This window comes from Ranitomeya variabilis, chromosome 4 (genome assembly GCF_051348905.1).
Source record: "Ranitomeya variabilis isolate aRanVar5 chromosome 4, aRanVar5.hap1, whole genome shotgun sequence".
Taxonomy (NCBI): Eukaryota; Metazoa; Chordata; class Amphibia; order Anura; family Dendrobatidae; genus Ranitomeya; species Ranitomeya variabilis.
In genome coordinates, this window is record NC_135235.1 from 263,608,869 (window position 1) to 263,627,486 (window position 18,618).

The 18,618-nt window shown below is 43.7% G+C and overlaps 1 protein-coding gene across 2 annotated transcripts in view; it reads right to left on the reverse strand.

Moving 5' to 3' along the window:
• Nucleotides 1-2,173: 2,173 nt before the first annotated feature.
• Nucleotides 2,174-18,618, reverse strand: part of LOC143764301 (nicotinamide N-methyltransferase-like) — a 141,735-nt gene continuing 125,290 nt past the window's right edge. For both annotated transcript variants that reach the window (XM_077249731.1, XM_077249729.1), the window contains exons 2-3: nucleotides 3,569-3,776; nucleotides 2,174-2,807 (exon numbers count right to left, since the gene is read on the reverse strand). In XM_077249731.1, the coding sequence (XP_077105846.1) occupies nucleotides 2,384-2,807; nucleotides 3,569-3,776 (632 nt within the window). In that variant the 3' untranslated portion in view covers nucleotides 2,174-2,383. The remainder of the gene's footprint in view (nucleotides 2,808-3,568; nucleotides 3,777-18,618) is intronic.

Genomic DNA, 18,618 nt, shown 5'->3' on the forward strand with positions numbered 1-18,618 from the left:
AAAACCAATACAAACCAAAATTAGCAGCAATAATGGACAAATAAAGCATAGAAACTTAGTTCTGCTCTTGTAATTCTAACCTAAACTCTTTTATTTAAGTGACGCACTGTGTACGAAATATACGGTGAATTACCTTACGGTAGCTATGTTCGTCATGTCATGAAGGAGAGAAAATAAACTATCAATCGAAAGGGGAGGGAGAGGAAATTTTTTTTTTTTTTTTGGTCCAATCGCAAGGGTTTTTATTTAGTAAAATCCTATGATATTGGTGTTAACCCTAAAACAATCATAACAAAACAAGAGCAGCAAAGCCAAATAGAAAATATAAAAGGGAAAATTATGACCGACCGGGAATATACGCTTCATAGGAAGGAACAAGGACATGTCTAACCTATCATTGAAGCCAGCCGGACCTGTTGCTTGGGTACGCGTAATCCACTTGGCCTCTTGCTTTAATAACAATTTGTGTAAGTTTCCTCCCTGTACCGGTAATGTCACTTTTTCAATGCCTGCAAATGTCAGGATCCTCGGGTTACCTTCATGAATTTCTCTGATTTGAGTAATCAGTCTGGGTACCCCTTTACTGGAAAGAACGGACTTCAAATGTTCCCTGAACCGAATGTACACCTTGCGTATGGTCTTCCCAATATAAAATCTTTTGCATGGACAAAAGACCACATAAACTACATACTCAGTTTTGCACGAAATAAATTGTTGCACAGTGTGCATTATTGGGCCAATATTTAGAACTTGTCCAGGGATATGAAATTGACAATATGGGCAGTGTCCACACTGAAAGTTGCCTTTAGGGGCTGCTTGTTCTAACCAGGTAATTTTTTCTTTTTTAACGCGATTATGAACTAGGACGTCTCTAATACGCGTACTACGTCTATTAGAAATCAGTGGTCCCCTGGCAGCCCTTCCTATCAAGTCTTTGTCTCTTTCTAACACATGCCAGTGTTTCCTAATAGTAGATCTTATTTCCTGATCCATAGGACCATATTGGAAACAAAAAGTGAACCGCTGTCCTGACGTATTATGTATCTTCTCCCTAGGACTCCGAGACTGATTGTTCACTCGTTCTACAGTAGATTGCAGCAAATTACCTGGATAGCCCCTGTCTTGGAATCTCTGACTGAGTTCTTTCGACTGCTGTTCAAAACCCTTCTGCGTGTTATTGTCCCTGCGTGTTCTTAACAATTGACTATAGGGTACTGATTTTTTAGTATGATTTGGATGGAAACTATTAAAATGTAACACCGAGTTGACAGCAGTGGGTTTGCGAAAAATAGAAGTGTATATTCTCTCCTCCTGAATATCTACCAGCATGTCCAAAAACTCCAAGTTTGTACCCCCAAATTTATGGGTAAAAGACATCCCCATAATATTACTGTTGTTGAGGTAGTCCACGAATGATGCAAACTCATCTTCGGTACCATCCCACACTAGAAATACATCATCCACATACCTCAGGTACAATTTTATGTGTTTCAAGAAGGTGTTACTAGCTGAATGGATATAGTCTTCCTCAAAAACAGCCATAAATAAATTTGTAAATGTGCATGCAGCCGTGGGTCCCCATGGCAGTTCCGGTGGTCTGTCTGTACCAAGTATCAAGGAATGTGAAAGCATTGTGTGCCAATAAGAAGCTGAGGCCCCCACAGACAAAATCTATGTAGGTTTTACTCTTGTCAGTGGTCTCCAAGATGTGTCTAATAGTATCCACCCCCAAAGTTTGTGGAATATTGGTATACAGACTCACCACATCAATGGATGCCAAGGAGAACCCCGGCTGCCGTTCAAAGTTGTGGACATGACTCAGAAAGGAATTAGTGTCCTTGATATAGGACGGAACATCTTTCAGTAAAGGGCGTAAGAGCCAATCAATGTACTGGGATAGGGGCTCAGTGAGCGACCCTATCCCAGACACAATGGGTCTACCAGGGGGATGTGTGGCCGACTTATGAATCTTAGGAAGGTAGTACCAATGTGGTTTGGTGGGAAAACCTGGAAGCAATTTCTCTGCCTTTCTCTGTGTAATCACTCTACCTTCTACTGCTTTCCTTAAAAAAGTGCATAATTCCCCTTTGAATTTTTATGTGGGGTCCCCATGTAACTAAATGTGAGAAATGTTATGCTTCAAAAGGACACATACAGGTAAATCGGACGTCTGTCACCTTAAAACTGCTTTATTGTGTGCACTTTTATTACTAAACATCCAACCCCATCATGGAAAATCTAAACATGAATGGATCATCATTAACACATTTTGACAGATCAGATTTTTTTACAATTGTATCACGCACTAGATTCAGGATGATGATAGAATTTAAGACTCACATACAACACGTGACATAGAGAATGAAATTGTGACATCTCAGACCTACTTGTCTTTGTGAGCTGCAATGAACAGCATACCCTTATAGTCAGTAAGGTCACTCACAACCGTTCTCTTCTTAACCTCACAGCGGTCGATGATGAAACCTTCTGCAACTAGAGCTTTCCTGGCAAAATCAGCATCAAAACTGAAAGTTTGAAATTTGTCTTTCCCGAATTTGAAATATGTATTCTCTAAACACGAAAGTAATATAATGCGTCCTCCAGGTTTCAGCAATGAAGAGAACTTCCTGAGATATCTCATGTAATCATCTTGGTTTTTGCAGATATAATCTAGGAGCCAACCACTGATGACACATTCGGCAGGTGGTAAGACGATCGGATCCATCATATCTTCTTTCTCAAGGTTGCATTTCACAACATGTTGAAGGGCTGATCGCACTTTTCCTTCTTTGTCCAGTAACTGGTCACTGAAAGAAATGAGAAACGTGATGAAAGTGATCATCTCACAGTCAATATTGAATGGAATGACATTAGAGCTCAGAGGTTAGTGCTGGATCATCAGCTTCCAGTTGGGAAAATACTTGAATTCAACCAAGACTAAAGCACTAAGTTTTATGGTTACAACGTATTATCTTTTCACCCAGTTTGTGGATAAAAAAATGTTTTGTTCCCTTCAAATGCAGTAAAGGTAGAAATAGATCCCCATTCTCCTAACTGAAACCAAAATCGTGTTTTATTGTTTTCTCTAAATATATTAGATGCTGGCAAAACTTTTTCAATAAACAGGAAAGTGCAGAAAATTGGTCTTTCTGGTACAATGACCACTGCAAAAATTATACCTTGGAAAATTAATTTTTTCAATATGGTCAATGGCAACCATTATCCTCTATATAGGGAATCAGCTGAATATGTTGGATATATACATTAGAGCTGAGGATTGTGATACTCCTAGTTTATACCTCTAACCCAAATATTATATGAGCACAGCCTTACTGTACCCTCACAACAGGGCCTTTTATTCTACAGCTACGAACATTGAGAATTTTGTCCTGATTGGACAAATGTAGACTTTCCTACCAAGATCTAAAATTTCAGTTTGAACAAACCATCATCGTACCATCAGGGAAACCATAGATATTTGTGATATTACATTAAAAACTGCTTTTATATCTTTTGTACTAAAAAATGACATCAAAGGGTTTTCCTAATTTTAGGACATATACTTCACCTCTTTCTGTTGCTATCTACATGAAGTTGTGTGGCATGGTTCCAATCAAACGCTCCTGTACGTGAGTCCACCCATCTTTTTAGCTCCATGATGCATCTGTCTCTCATCTTCAGCACTATGATGTGCTTGAAAAAGTCACAGGCTGCAAACAAATGATGAACCATAGAACCAACACTGAGGTCAATCAAGATATCACCTTTAACATGACCTGCAGAAAAAAATTTGAAATATTGAAACACACATAGAGATGGAAAAGTCAGAATAATAGTCAAATTGTGTCATTGAATACTGAATGGGAAAATCAAAACAGAACTTTCGATCCATTTTCATTAACCCCTTCCTGCAATTACATCATATATTGACTGCAAAAACGGAAGGCTGCTTTCATAGGTGCCGAACACTTACTGCAGTCACATGGTGCCGTCTCAGGATCTGTAATAAACAGCAGGACTCATGTACATGTAAAATGATAGATGCCACAGAATAGAGACTGCTTGTCCAATGGGCAGGCAGAATGGTGAAATTAAATATTGAAGAACTTTTTGTTAGAAAGGCTTCCTCAACCCAACACGACGATACGGTAAATCTGCTTCCAAGTGCACAATTCTGCTGCAAAATCCACCCATAATGTATCTTTTCTTCATCATAAAAATCTTACAGAAGCAAAAATCAATTTTTCACAAAACAAAATAGATCCAAATGTTTCAAAATTCACTGAAGTTTACGAATCAGAATAATTCTTGGTTAATTTCAGACAGTATGAGGTAGAGAAGAGAGATCACATCACCTGGCAGGTCTCCCCATAATGACTTACAACAGCTGTTATAGCACAGCCGATCATGATGGTATGTCCTGACGTCACTTGTGCAGAGTCTGTGTATTGCTTTTTAGAACATTGTGTATCAAACAAACAGATTGAACCCCCCATTTGTATTTGTAGTTCAGACTGTTAAAATTTAGTTTGTCACAGCATAACTTTTTTTGGCATCTATCACTGTGCGTTGTCTGACTGCTGCTGTTGTTTTTACGTCAAACTAACAGTTTTAAACACTAATGGTAATCATAGTGCAGACTTTTAGTATTTTGTGCCACTACATTAATCGTTTTCCATCTGTCACTGTGCCATGTATTATCGCTGCACCCAATATTGCCATTTTTAATTTGTGTGTCAAACTCGCAGAGCAGAAGATTTAAACAACACCATAAATTATTTACAAAAAAGTCTGATTTGCCCAAATTCAAAAATGTTCTATCATTTGCTTTGTGTGAACTCAATAAAAGGGTTTTCTAGGGAAAGGGAGGGAGAGTCTACGTTGAGTGAGGGCGCCAATGCGCACGTTATAGGGTGCCAACTCCTGCTGGTAGGAAGGGATATTATAGTAACCTATTAGGGTGAAATATAACTCTTCCTTATTTGCCCATATAGTAGCAGACCCATATCATAGTATGGGGTGTTGATTGTACTATTTAAAAGTTTTATTGAGATATATTAAAGGTTATGTTTTATATGATTTGAGCACTATTCGGTGAAACTTTAAAAATGGTAACCATAAAATAAACTGTGACTCTGCAACATACTTCACATAGGAGACACTGAGACTGTTGCATACATCATTTAAGAGACAATTAGACAGCTTTATATATCACATAGGAGACACTGAGACTGTTGTATACATTATATAGGAGACAGAGAAAGCTTTATACATCATATAGGAGACACTGAGACTGTTGTATACATCATATAGGAGACACTGAGACAGCATTATAGAACACATAGGAGACACTGGAATTTGTATTTGTGCATCACGCAGGAGACACTGAGACAGCCGTATACATCACATAAGAGACAATGGTACTTGTGTATGTACATCACATAGGAGACATTGAGTCTGCTGTATTTTCATGTGTACCATTGATTTCAAGAAAAAAATAAAGCAATGGTTATTCTTGAAGCACACATTGCTCATTCAAAGTAATAGGATGTCTAAGATAAATTTTCAAGAAGCCTTATAGACATGCTTCAAATACCATTTAGTGCAAAAATTATCCTGCAGTGCAGAATTTTACAGCATATTTTTAATCTATAGGACAAATAAGGCTGGTATGCTCATCCACCCAGCTTTCCTGATTTGTCTGTCTATATGAAGTGCATTTAATCCCCACCTGGTATGCTCATCCACCCAGCTTTCCTGCTTTGTCTATATGACGTGCATATAATCCCCACCTGGTATGCTCATCCACCCAGCTTTTCTGCTTTGTCTGTCTATATGAAATGCATATAATCCCCACATGGTATGCTCATCCACCCAGCTTTCCTGCTTGTCTGTCTGTATGAAGTGCATATAATCCCCACCTGGTACATCACCCAACTTTCCACACAGACTCTTACCTCTGCTCTTAGTATTCACATGGTATGTCTTTCAACTAACCCCTGCATTACCCCAGTGTCATTTATGACTTTGTTCACTTTGGCTTGATTATATGCATCTGGTCAACTCTTAATTCTCTGACCAAGATGAACAGAGACCACTCCTCTCTGCTTCACACCTGAATGCATTTTGTAGCACATATATTGCATAGCACAAGTCTGCCAAGACTTTAATCTGAAGATCAGAATTAATTCCAGAATTGAACCAGAAGGAAACTGAATGTAACTGGATAGAGTCACAGTAAACAGTGCTTTGGTTTGTTTTCACTCTCACCCCTATAATCCTTCACTTTCTGCTAACTCCCCTAATCCCTACTCCTCCTAGTAAGGAACTGTTCATCTCTACTTCAATCCTCCTCATCCATCTCACCTCCTCCTCAGAACTGTTCCTCAACATACAATCCTCTTTCTCCAAACACAGACAGCCACCTCATGCCCTCTCCTGCTCCCACCTGCTAACACTTTCTCTGCTCCTTCTAACTGCTGGTGATATCTCTCCAAATCCTTGTCCTCCTCATCAAATCACCACAGTCTTTTCTACCTTCCATCCACGCTCCTTCACAAATTTCCATAACCTCTCTAACCTTATACCCATTTGCCCAGCCCCCCTTTCTCACACACCCCGCTCCAGCAGCAAGCATGGTGGAGGAGTTGATTTTCTCCTGTCAGAGAACTGCTTCATCCCAATCCAATTACCACCCTCCAATTACCATCCTTTGAGGTGCACTCTGTGCACATCTACTCCCCCTCCAACCTCCAACTGGCTGTCATTTACCACCCCCCAGGGTCAGCCACCACCTTCTTTGACCATTTCACCACCTGGCTGCTTCATTTCCTCTCAATGAGTACAAAATCCCGGCACTCATTGAGTGCCGGGATTTTGTACTCATTGAGATATAAGGGTTGGTTACCCTTTTCCGTGCACCTACCTACAGAAGGAGTGACGTGTCATATTATATAGGCTTCATTTCCTCTCCGCTGAAGTACCCACTATCATCTTCGAAGACTTCAACTTCCCCATTGACACATCCCTCTCAGCTGCCACTAAACTTCTTTCTCTCACTTCCTCCTTCAGCCTCACTCAATGGTCTTCTACAGCCAACCACAATGATGGCCACCCACTGGACCTCATCTTCACCTGCCTCTGCTCCCTATCTAACCTCTAACTCACCTCTTCCTCTTTCTGACCACAACCTACTCACATTCTCTTCCCTCTCCACTCCTTGTTTACAATCCCCAACCCACAAACTTGCACACCCTCGCAGAAATCTTAAACATCTCGATCTATACTCACTCTCTAAATCCCCCTTCTCCTTCTTACAGAAGAAAGTTCCCTACGCAATGCAGATGCTGCTGCCGCTCTATATAACACCACAATAGCTGTAGCTTTGGAATCTGTTGCCCCTCTCACACATACCAAAGCTCGCAAAGTCAACAGAAAACCCTGGCACACCAGCCTGTTCAAAGAGCTTAGGCGAGCTTCCAGGGCTGCTGAAAGGAGTTGGAAAAATATCCCACTCCAACAAGCATTTCATCGCATTCAAATACTCCCTCACTACTTTCAAGGCTACACTCGCCACAGCTAAACAAACCTACTTCTCATCTCTCATATCCTCCCTGTCTCACAACCCTGAACAGTTATTCAACACCTTCAATTCTCTCCTCCATCCCCCAGCACCAATTCACTCCCCACTCTTCTCAGTTTGAAGACTTTGCCTCATTTTTCAAGCAGAAGATTGATAACCTCAGAGACAGTTTTGGTCGACAACCCCCAGAGCAATTCCTCCCAACTTCCCAGCCCTCCACCTCCAAAACCAACTTCACCATTACAGATCTACTCTCCACTCTCCTCTCAAGATCGTATCTCATCACCTGTCCACTTGACCCCATCCCATCCCACTTTATCCCAAACCTCGCCACAGTCTTCATCTCAACTGTGATGCAGTGACCCCTGTAACAGGTAGGTGGCGCTGCATGGTCTCCCAAGTATACGCACAGAGGCGTATTGAGGCTGTGAGAGTGCATGGCAGTTGCATGCATGGATGTGATGATGTGACAAAGTCCGGCATTGTGGTGAATGGCCGATATGTGTGTCGCAGAGGAGGAGACTCTGCCAGCCTCAAGCGATGTGGTGTTCTGGGACCTGTAGTCCTATAGTTGTAGTGTTGTATGCTTATCATGGGAGGCTGGCAGGGCTAGTTATGTGAGATGGGTGGGACAAACTAGCCACACACACCCACACTCCTACCCAGGGGAGTGGTTAAAAGGTATATAATGTGACCAGGGTGTGGGTCACATGTTCCTCTGTGGTTCCACTGTTTGGATCTGAAGGGTCAAGTACAAGGTCCTGGAAGCCTGTGTTGGAAGCCCTGGTAGTAGGATTCCTGAACAGCATGTGGTGGGCTTTGGATTTGGTGGCCTGGGGTGTTGGACTAACGTCCTGAATAGCACCCGGACAGGCCACATACTTCAGTGTTGGGAGGTCCTGGGAGTAGGACCAAATCCCCGAGAAGCGCACAGTGAAACTGTTGGGGAAGCTACCATCCTTCAGTGGGTCTGGACTGACTAATGTGTGCCGCCCAGGCAAGTTGGTGATCCCCGTGAGGCAGCTTTCCCGGAAGAGAGGACTGACAAGGAGTCGGCAGGTAGGGTAGGAGCTCCCGTATGGTACCTCAATAGACTGTTGGTGCTTATGGTGTTCTATGAACTGTGTGGTAACCCACGGCAACTGGTCAGAAGAGAACCAGCGTGTTTAGTTGCCACAGACTTAATGTGATGTCCTGATGGAATGTGTAATGGACTGTTCTTGATATGGTTTATGAGTCTTTAATAAACCAAATAGACTGTTTTTGTGTGGAAAAACCATGCCCGTGTGCTTGAATCCTGTGCCAAGCGAGTGTCCCCCAATACACTCAGTAAGCGCAATCTTACACAACCCTAACCCATCTTTTCAACCTATCTGTAATAATTATAGGGGATAACTCAGGAGACTCTTTGCATGGAACAAGACAACTACAGGACACAGTTTTATAAGTGGTAAAGTCTATATTATCACTAGTGTTGAGTGATACCGTCCGATACTTGAAAGTCAATGGGACACCAAGTATCGGAAGGTATCCTGATGGTTCCCAGGGTCTGAAGGAGAGGAAACTCTCCTTCAGGCCCTGGGATCCATATTAATGTGTAAAATAAAGAATTAAAATAAAAAATATTAATATACTCACCCGTCCGGAGGCCCCTGGACCTTACCGCAGTTAACCGGCAGCCTGCTTTGCTTAAAATGAGCGCGTTCAGGACCTTCCATGACGCGACGTCATTCTCAGGTCCTAAATTCCTAGAATAAGAAGTTTAGGGCCTGAGAATCACATCACGGCTTGTGATTGGTCGCCTGGCGGTCACATGAGCGTCACGCGACCAATCAGAAGCCGTGACGTCATGGAAGGTCCAAAACGCGCTCATTTTAAGCAAAGCAGGCTGCCGGTTAACAGCGGTAAGGTGCAGGGGCCGCCGGAGAGGTGAGTATATCCATATTTTTTATTTTAATTCTTTATTTTACACATGAATATGGTTCCGATACCAATTCCCGATACCACAAAAGTATCGGAACTCGGTATCGGAATTCCGATACCGCAAGTATCGGCCGATACCCGATACTTGCGGTATCGGAATGCTCAACACTAATTATCACACGGTGATTCAAACAGGTGCAGAGAGAAACTCAAGTCCACAACACTTGGAGTAAATATTAAATGCAGCTTAGTAGTCTATAGGAAACTTCAGAGGAAAATGCAATCACGCAGAAAGTCTATGAAACACAATTATTCTTGAGGATACTTGACACGAATAAGTCCTTTCTTAGTCCAAAACACAGATAGATATGCTTATAAGGCAGTTCAAATAATATCTTAGCTCAACCAGGGAGGCCTGGTTATTAGTCTCAGGTTTAAGCAGAGCAGCAACAGCTTACATGTCCAGCAAATGCAGATGGGAGTAAACACGAGCAGCAGATGAAGGAGGATTACTGGAACTGGTGTATGCAGCAGGAACTCAGAGCAGAGTAGCAGGATAACCCCACAGGTTCGCAGGAGCAGGTATATAGCCAGGGAGTAACCAGAGGTCAGGAGCTGGATGCAAGGCAGAATACTCTAGCACAGACTGAAGGCTGGGGTGGAGTTTTATAGCAGGAAGACACAGTGCACATGAGACCAAAGACGCCATCTTGGAAAAGGGCAGTAATGCACAAAAGGTAATAAAAAATGTTCAGAGTCCTGACATTACTCCCTCCTTAGAAGCGGCCTCAGGACGATCCTGGATCTGGTTTCTCAGGGAATCTCTGATGAAAATGAGAAATCTTCTGTTGGGCATTGATGTTTTCCACAGGTTCCCAAGAGTCTTCCTCAGGGGATATCCCTGCCATCTTATCAGATATTGGAGCCGATTCCTGTGAATCCTGGAATCAACAATTTCCTCCACCACAAATTGTTCTTGCCCATCAATCCCCACAGGCTGCGGAAGTGGCACAACACGTCCCTGGAAGGTATTAGGAGATACAGGCTTTAGTAAAGATACATGAAAAACTGGATGTACCTTCATAGTCCTAGGCAACTTCAGCCGGCAGGCCACAGAGCTCACAATACCATTGATCTTGAAAGGGCCAATGAATTTCTGTCCAAGTTTTTGTGAAGGAACGTTTAACTTCAGATTCTTTGTTGCTAACCACGCGGAATCTCCTACCTTGAACATGGGTGCAGGTTTACGGAATCTATCAGCCGATCTCTTATAACGTTCTTGAGCTGTGGTCAGGGATTCCTTCAGAACCTCCAGATTTTGCCTCATCGCAGTCAGCCTTTCCTCCACTGCCGGAACCGGAGAATTAATTGGAGACCTAGGTAAGATACACGGATGATAACTCAGATTGGCAAAGAAAGGTGTAAATTTAGTGGAGGCGCTCTGAGAAGTATTATATGAAAATTCAGCTAACGGCAGCAACTCCAACCAATCATCCTGGAGATGGCCGACATAGCATCTTAGATATTGTTCCAGCATCTGGTTGGTACGCTCAGTCTGCCCATTTGTCTGGGGATGGTAAGCAGAATAGAGACAGACATTAATATTGAGTGCAGAGCAAAACCCCTTCCAGAATCTTGAAGTGAACTGCACTCCACGGTCAGAGATGATCTCATCCGGAACCCCATGCAACTGAAAAACATTCTGTATAACCAAGTTCACTGTATCTTTAGCTGAGGGGAGGCTGGTGCACGGAACAAAATGAGCAGCTTTAGTCAGGCGATCAACTACCATCATGATTGTATTCATGCCCCCCGATGTAGGCAGCTCCACAATAAAGTCCATTGATATAGACCCCCAAGGGCAGGACGGAACAGGTAATGGTTGTAGAAGACCCGTAGGTGCCACATGAGGAGTCTTGTAATGAGCACATACATCGCAAGAGAGAACATAGTCCTTGGTATCCTTCAGGCAAGTTGGCCACCAGAAGAATCGGCTCAGGAACTCTTGTGTCTTCTGTACCCCCCTGTGACCAGCCAACTTGGAGTAATGTACCAACTTGAGGATCTGCATACGGACGACCTCAGGGACATAGATACGTCGATCTCTGAACCACATGCCACCCTTAAAGACAAGATTAATATCCACAGGTGGGTTGGCCAGAAATACATCACCTTCATAGGCCTCCCTGCACTCCTTCCACAAGTCCTGATCGTGGATAACTCCGACGAAATTGGCATCAGATAGAATGGTCTTGGACAGGGCTCCAGGTACGGAATCCGCAGCATGGATTCGGGATAAAGCATCAGCCTTCCCATTACGAGAACCTGGACGGTACGAGATAACAAAGTTAAATTGATTTAAGAATAAGTTCCAACGAGCCTGACGAGGAGAAAGACATCTAGCAGATCTAAGGAACTCTAAATTGCGATGGTCAGTTAGCACTATAATCTGTTGTGCAGCTCCTTGCAGATGATGCCTCCATTCTTTGAAAGCCGCAATAATAGCCAGCAATTCCTTGTCTCCCACGTCGTAATTCTTCTCTGCTGAGGTTAGTCTATGGGAAAAGAAAGCACAAGGATGTAGCAGACCCTTCTCTCCAGTTCTTTGGGAGAGAATAGCCCCCAAAGCATTATCAGAAGCATCCACCTCCACAATGAAAGAAAGTGTTGGATCTGGGTGTATCAAAAGTGGTGCTGATGTGAAACAGATCTTAAGCCGATCAAAAGCTTCTTGAGCCTGTGAAGACCACTTAAAGGGCTTTTCCTTCTTTGTCAAGGAAGTAATGGGACGGACGATATCAGAAAAATTTTGAATGAAGCGTCTGTAGAAATTTGCAAAACCAATAAAGCGTTGGACCTCCTTTACTTTCTTGGGTACCGGCCAGTCAAGGATAGCCTGAATCTTACCAGATTCCATGTTCAGTGTTGTGATTTCCGTTCTTGGGCTCCCTCCTGTGGTTATGAATGGTACTTTTGTGAGTTCTGCCCTTGGGCTCCCTCTGGTGGTTTCGAGTGGAACTGCTGCTCCTTGAGTTTAGCCTTAGCAGCTGTTTTCACTAATCGGCTCCCCTGGCCTTGCTATTTAACTTGGCTCTCGTCTTTAGTTCATGCCAGCTGTCAATGTTTTCTGGGTTAGATTTAGACCTTCCTTGGATTTCTCTGATGACCAGTCCATTTCAGCATAAGATAAGTTCTTGCTCGTTCTTGGGTTGTTCCTTGCTTTGGATTTACTGCTCAGTTTAAGTTATGTATCTTTTGTCCAGCTTGTCATTATGAGATATTCAGGCTAGCTGGAAGCTCTGGGGAAGCAGATTTTTGTAAACTCTGCGTGGATTTTTAGTTTTTAATACTGACCGCACAATATCCTTTTCTATCTCTGTCTATCTAGATTAGAATTTGGCCTCCTTTGCTAAAATCTGTTTTCATTTCTGTGTGTGTCATTTCCCTCTCCACTCACAGTCAATATTTGTGGGGGGCTATCTTTCCTTTTGGGAATTTCTCTGAGGCTAGATAGTTTTCTGTTTCCATCTTTAGGGGTAGTTAGTTCTTAGGCTGTCACGAGGTGTCTAGGGAGAGTCAGGAACACTCCATGGCTATTTCTAGTGTTGGTGTTAGGAGTAGGAACTGCGGTCAGTAAAGCTACCACCTCCTCAGAGCTTGTCCATGAGTTATTTTACCCACCAGGTCATATCAGTGCTGCTCCATAACCACCAGGTCATAACTGTACAGCTGGCCCACAATGTGTTAAATGCATCTCAAAAGAGGGAAGAGAAAGTTCTGAGTCATTTTTTTTTCTTTGTAGCTTGTTTTTTCTTTTTTTTCCCCTTAATCTTTGGGTGGTTCAGTATTCTGGTGCTGATATGGAGGTTCAGGGTCTCTCCTCGCGTGTCGATCATCTCGCTGCAAGGGTACAGAGTATCCAAGATTATGTTGTTCAGACTCCTGTTTCTGAGCCTAGAATTCCTATTCCTGATTTCTTTTCTGGGGATAGATCTAAATTTTTGAACTTTAAAAATAATTGCAGATTGTTTTTTGCTCTGAAACCCCATTCCTCTGGTGACCCCATTCAGCAGGTGAAGATTGTCATTTCTCTGCTACGTGGCGACCCGCAGGACTGGGCATTCTCCCTTGAGACAGGGAATTCTGCATTGCTCAATGTAGACGCATTTTTTCAAGCACTCAGACTGCTGAATACGAACCTAATTCTGTGGATCAGGCAGAGAAAATCTTGTTGGCTCTGTGTCAGGGTCAGGAAGCAGCAGAAGTATACTGCCAGAAGTTTAGAAAGTGGTCTGTGCTTACAAAATGGAATGAGGATGCCCTGGCGGCTATTTTCAGAAAGGGTCTTTCTGAAGCCCTTAAAGATGTTATGGTGGGGTTCCCCACACCTGCTGGTTTGAAAGAATCAATGTCTCTGGCCATTCAGATTGATCGGTGCCTATGGGAACGTAAGGTGGTGCACCATATGGCGGTGTCCTCTGGGCAGAGTTGTGAGCCTATGCAATGTAATAGGATTTTGACAAGAGCAGAACAGCAGGAATTCAGACGTCAGAATGGGCTGTGTTTTACTGTGGTGACTCTACTCATGCTATTTCTGATTGCCCGAAGCGTACTAAGAGGGTCGCTAGATCTGTTACCATTAGTACTGTACAGCCTAAATTTCTCTTGTCTGTTACCCAGATTTGCTCATTGTCGTCCTTTTCTGTAATGGCATTTGTGGATTCTGGCGCTGCCCTGAACTTAATGGACTTAGAATTTGCCAAACGCTGTGGTTTTTCCTTGGAGCCTTTGCAGAGCCCTATTCCCTTGAGGGGGATTGATGCTACGCCATTGGCCAAGAATAAACCTCAGTATTGGACACAGTTGACCATGTACATGACTCCAGCACATCAGGAAAATATTCGCTTTTTGGTCTTGCATAATTTGCATGATGTTGTTGTGCTGGGTTTTCCATGGTTACAGGTACATAATCCGGTGCTGGATTGGAAATCTATGTCTGTGACTAGTTGGGGTTGCCAAGGGATGCATTGTGATATTCCTTTGATGTCAATTTCCTCTTCCTCCTCTTCTGAAGTTCCTGAGTTTTTGTTGGATTTCCAGGATATATTTGATGAGCCCAAGTCCAGTTCCCTACCTCCTCATAGAAACTGTGATTGTGCTATTAACTTGATTCCTGGCTGTAAGTTCCCTTAGGGTCGACTTTTCAATCTGTCTGTGCCAGAGCATGCCGCTATGTGGAGTTATGTAAAGGAGTCCTTAGAGAAGGGGCATATTCGCCCGTCTTCGTCCCCGTTGGGAGCGGGGTTCTTTTTTGTTGCCAAGAAGGATGGCTCCTTGAGGCCCTGTATAGATTATCGCCTTCTCAATAAGATCACGGTCAAATTCCAGTACCCTTTGCCTTTGCTTTCTGATTTGTTTGCTCGGATTAAAGGGGCTAGCTGGTTTACCAAGATCGACCTTCGAGGGGCATATAATCTTGTTCGTATTAAACAGGGTGATGAATGGAAAACAGCATTTAATACTCCCGAAGGCCATTTTGAATATCTTGTGATGGCTTTTGGGCTCTCTAATGCTCCATCTGTGTTTCAGTCCTTTATGCATGATATTTTCCGGGAGTATCTGGATAAATTCATGATTGTATATTTGGATGATATTTTGTTTTTTTCCGATGATTGGGAGTCTCATGTGAAGCAGGTCAGGATGGTATTTCAGATCCTTCGTGCTAATGCATTGTTTGTGAAGGGGTCTAAGTGCCTTTTTGGAGTTCAGAAAGTTTCTTTTTTGGGTTTCATTTTTTCTCCCTCGGCTATTGAAATGGACCCTGTTAAGGTCCAGGCCATTCATGATTGGACTCAACCCACATCTGTAAAGAGCCTTCAGAAATTTTTGGGCTTTGCTAATTTTTATCGCCGCTTCATTGCTAATTTTTCTACTGTGGTTAAACCTCTGACCGATTTGACAAAGAAACGTGCTGATGTGGTGAATTGGTCCTCTGCGGCTGTGGAGGCCTTTCAGGAGCTTAATCGTCGTTTTACTTCTGCCCCTGTGTTGCGTCAGCCGGATGTTTCTCTCCCTTTTCAGGTTGAGGTTGACGCTTCTGAGATTGGGGCAGGAGCCGTTTTGTCTCAGAGATGTTCTGATGGCTCTTTGATGAAACCGTGTGCTTTCTTCTCCAGGAAGTTTTCGACTGCTGAGCGTAATTATGATGTCGGCAATCGGGAGTTGTTGGCTATGAAGTGGGCATTTGACGAGTGGCGACATTGGCTTGAGGGAGCTAAGCATCGTGTTGTGGTCTTGACCGATCATAAGAATCTGATTTACCTCGAGTCTGCCAAGCGGTTGAATCCTAGACAGGCTCGATGATCTCTGTTTTTCTCCCGTTTTGATTTTGTGGTCTGGTATCTTCCGGGATCTAAGAATGTGAAGGCTGATGCCCTTTCTAGGAGTTTTTTGCCTGATTCTCCGGGAGTCCTTGAGCCGGCTGGTATTCTCAAGGAGGGGGTGATTCTTTCTGCCATCTCCCCTGATTTGCGGCGGGTGCTTCAGGAGTTTCAGGCTGATAGACCTGACCGCTGTCCAGTGGGGAAACTGTTTGTTCCTGATAGATGGACTAGTAAGGTAATTTCTGAGATTCATTGTTCTGTATTGGCTGGTCACCCTGGGATTTTTGGTACCAGAGATTTGGTTGCCAGGTCCTATTGGTGGCCTTCCTTGTCGTGGGATGTGCGTTCTTTCGTGCAGTCCTGTGGGACCTGTGCCCGGGCCAAACACTGCTGTTCCCGTGCTAGTGGGTTGCTTTTGCCTTTGCCGGACCCTGGGAGGCCCTGGACGCATATTTCTATGGATTTTATTTCGGATCTTCCTGTTTCTCAGAAGATGTCTGTCATCTGGGTGGTTTGTGACCGGTTTTCTAAGATGGTCCATTTGGTACCTTTGCCTAAGTTGCCTTCCTCCTCTGATTGGTTCCATTATTTTTTCAGCATGTGGTTCGTTTGGATGGCATTCCGGAGAATATTGTGTCTGTCAGAGGTTCCCAGTTTGTTTCTAGGTTTTGGCGTTCCTTTTGTGCTAGAATGGGCATTGATTTGTCTTTTTCTTCGGCATTTCATCCTCAGACAAATGGCCAAACGGAGCGAACCAATCAGACCTTGGAGACCTATTTGAGATGCTTTGTGTCTGCTGATCAGGATGATTGGGTGACCTTCTTGCCGTTGGCCGAGTTTGCCCTTAATAATCGGGCTAGTTCGGCTACCTTGGTTTCGCCTTTTTTTTGTAACTTTGGTTTTCATCCTCATTTTTCTTCGGGGCAGGTTGAGCCTTCGGACTGTCCTGGTGTGGATTCTGTGGTGGACAGGTTGCAGCGGATTTGGACTCATGTGGTGGACAATTTAACATTGTCTCAGGAAAAGGCTCAACGTTTTGCTAACCGCCGTCGGTGCGTTGGTCCACGGCTTCGCATTGGGGACTTGGTCTGGTTGTCTTCTCGTCATGTTCCTATGAAGGTTTCTTCCCCTATGTTCAAGCCTCGCTTTATTGGTCCTTATAAGATTTCTGAAATTATCAATCCAGTGTCTTTTCGTTTGGCCCTTCCGGCTTCTTTTTCCATTCATAATGTGTTCCATAGATCTTTGTTGCGGAGATATGTGGTGACCATGGTCCCCTCCGTTGACCCTCCTGCTCCGGTGTTGGTTGAGGGGGAGTTGGAATATGTGGTTGAGAAGATTTTGGATTCTCGTCTTTCGAGGCGGAAGCTTCAGTATCTGGTCAAGTGGAAGGGTGATGGCCAGGAGGATAATTCTTGGGTTGTTGCCTCCGATGTCCATGCTGCCGATTTGGTTCGTGCTTTTCATTTGGCCCGTCCTGATCGGCCTGGGGGCTCTGGTGAGGGTTCGGTGACCCCTCCTCAAGGGGGGGGTACTGTTGTGAATTCCGGTCTTGGGCTCCCTCCTGTGGTTTTGAATGGTACTTTTGTGAGTTCTGCCCTTTTGCTCCCTCTGGTGGTTTCGAGTGGAACTGCTGCTCCTTGAGTTTAGCCTTGCTCTGGGGAAGCAGATTTGCCCCTCCACACCGTGAGTCGGTGTGGAGACTATTTTTGTAAACTCTGCGTGGATTTTTAGTTTTTAATACTGACCGCACAATATCCTTTTCTATCTCTGTCTATCTAGATTAGAATTTGGCCTCCTTTGCTAAAATCTGTTTTCATTTCTGTGTGTGTCATTTCCCTCTCCACTCACAGTCAATATTTGTGGGGGGCTATCTTTCCTTTTGGGAATTTCTCTGAGGCTAGATAGTTTTCTGTTTCCATCATTAGGGGTAGTTAGTTCTTAGGCTGTGACGAGGTGTCTAGGGAGAGTCAGGAACACTCCACGGCTATTTCTAGTGTTGGTGTTAGGAGTAGGAACTGCGGTCAGTAAAGCTACCACCTCGTCAGAGCTTGTCCATGAGTTATTTTACCCACCAGGTCATATCAGTGCTGCTCCGTAACCACCAGGTCATAACAGTTCAGCCCCTGGGGAGAGATGATATAACCTAAGAACTGTATCTCAGAACGATGGAACTTGCATTTCTCCGGCTTAATATACAGATGGTTCTCTTTCAGATGTCTTAAAACAGTTTTGACATGTTCTTCATGTTCCTGTAGAGAGTCAGAAAAGATTAGTATATCGTCCAAATAGATCACTACAAACTGGTCCAACAAATCTCTGAAAATGTCATTAGCAAGGTGTTGAAACGTTGCAGGGGCATTACAAAGCCCGAAGGGCATCACAAGAGATTCAAAGTGTCCATACCGGCATCTGAATGTTGTCTTCCACTCATCCTCTGGACGAATACGCACCAAATTATAAGCCCCATGAAGATCCAGTTTAGAGAACACCTTAGCATGGCGGACTCTTTCCAGTAATTCGGGAATCAGAGGCAAAGGGTAACGGTTTCGTACGGTTACCTTATTGAGTTCCCGATAGTCAACACAGGGTCTCAGGGTCCCATCCTTCTTCTTTACAAAAAAGATAAGTGCCCCTGGTGGTGAGGAAGAAGGACGTATGAAGCCTTTGGCCAGATTTTCATCAATATACTCCTTTAAGGCTTGAAGCTCAGGTGCCGCCAAAGGGTAT